The 1254-nt window shown below is 38.9% G+C and overlaps 1 protein-coding gene across 2 annotated transcripts in view; it reads left to right on the forward strand.

Moving 5' to 3' along the window:
• Nucleotides 1-667: 667 nt before the first annotated feature.
• LOC107587038 (RNA-binding protein 28) overlaps nt 668-1254 on the forward strand; it is a 9815-nt gene continuing 9228 nt past the window's right edge. The window contains exon 1 of one of the 2 annotated variants that reach the window (XM_016274642.1): nt 668-1029. In XM_016274642.1, the coding sequence (XP_016130128.1) occupies nt 912-1029 (118 nt within the window). In that variant the 5' untranslated portion in view covers nt 668-911. The remainder of the gene's footprint in view (nt 1030-1254) is intronic. The other variant, XM_016274640.1, reaches the window with a different exon arrangement.

Here is a 1254-nt window from a genome sequence, read left to right on the forward strand (position 1 = left end):
AGTGACCAAGAGCAGAAAGACATTGATTTACCCCGAAGATATAATGATAAAAGCAGGCTGATTCCATTGAATCTGACTTTTTTTTCTAACTAAATGGAAAATGTTAAACACACACACACACACACACACACACACACACAAAGTAAACTAGCATGCAGTAGGTGCAAATACAATTTACCTCATTGTCATGTTTTCAGAAGTTCTCTGCAGAATAAACCACAGTTCGGATTATTTAAAAAATGTTCCCCTTTAAAAACATTTTTTTTATATAAAGTATATATATATTTTTATCAGCAAACACAATCATAAAAATTATAATAAAACATAATTAAATGAAAAGGTCTGTCATTATATGCACCCTCGTGTCGTTTTGTGGAACACAAATCTTTTATGCAATATAAATGGTCAATGAAGATATCAATCTCAAAGTGAAGCAAAAGCAGCATAAAGGTGGATCAATGAAAATGTTCTTTTGTGTCGAATATTTTCAATCAATCAGTTGATCCCATTCACAAATTCGCACGCATCCGTTTCTAGACTTATGAGTAGCGATCTGTTCCTCCTCACACAAAGATATCATTTCAGAGTCGTTTGGGCTACTCGGTGGTGATTTTGTGACCTGTTTGGGCTTGGACTCGAAAAAGCCCTACCCGTCCCGGACATGCTTCTCCAGACCAGCAGGTGTCAGTGTTGTTCCTCACCGCGCAGTGCCACACAAACGAAGAATCTCCAGCACGACAACTTCCTGTAGAGCAGAAGCACGCGAGGAAACGTGCCTTATTACTACTGAACTGTTTACAGGCATTCATATGACAAGATCTTTAATGTTATCGCGACTTGTATATAACAATATCTGCCATAGCCAGTAATCAGCAGTGTTGTTTTAGAGACGTTTGCTGGACTCGTGGGAAATGCCTGCAGTCACGTTATTTGTCAGGAGATTACCTGCAGCAGCCACCAATGAACATCTGGCTGAGGTTTTCTCAGAAATAGGACCGCTGAAGAATTGCTTTGTTGTCGGGGACAGAGGTAAGATTGAACCATTTAAACCCCGACGTTTTAAAATGTAGGAGGTTGAGTTTTATTCCATGGATCAATTTAATGGGACAAACTTCACGTCTTTTCTACTAGAGTTAGTTAAAAGAATGTGCTTTATTCTTGGTGACTTGCAAAAATGCTCTGTAATACCAAATGACTTCTCTCTCTGTCTCTCTGTCTCTCTCTCTCTCTCTCTCTCTCTCTCTCTCTCTCTCT

This window comes from Sinocyclocheilus grahami, unplaced genomic scaffold (assembly GCF_001515645.1).
Source record: "Sinocyclocheilus grahami isolate Dianchi unplaced genomic scaffold, SAMN03320097.WGS_v1.1 scaffold88.1, whole genome shotgun sequence".
NCBI lineage: Eukaryota > Metazoa > Chordata > Actinopteri > Cypriniformes > Cyprinidae > Sinocyclocheilus > Sinocyclocheilus grahami.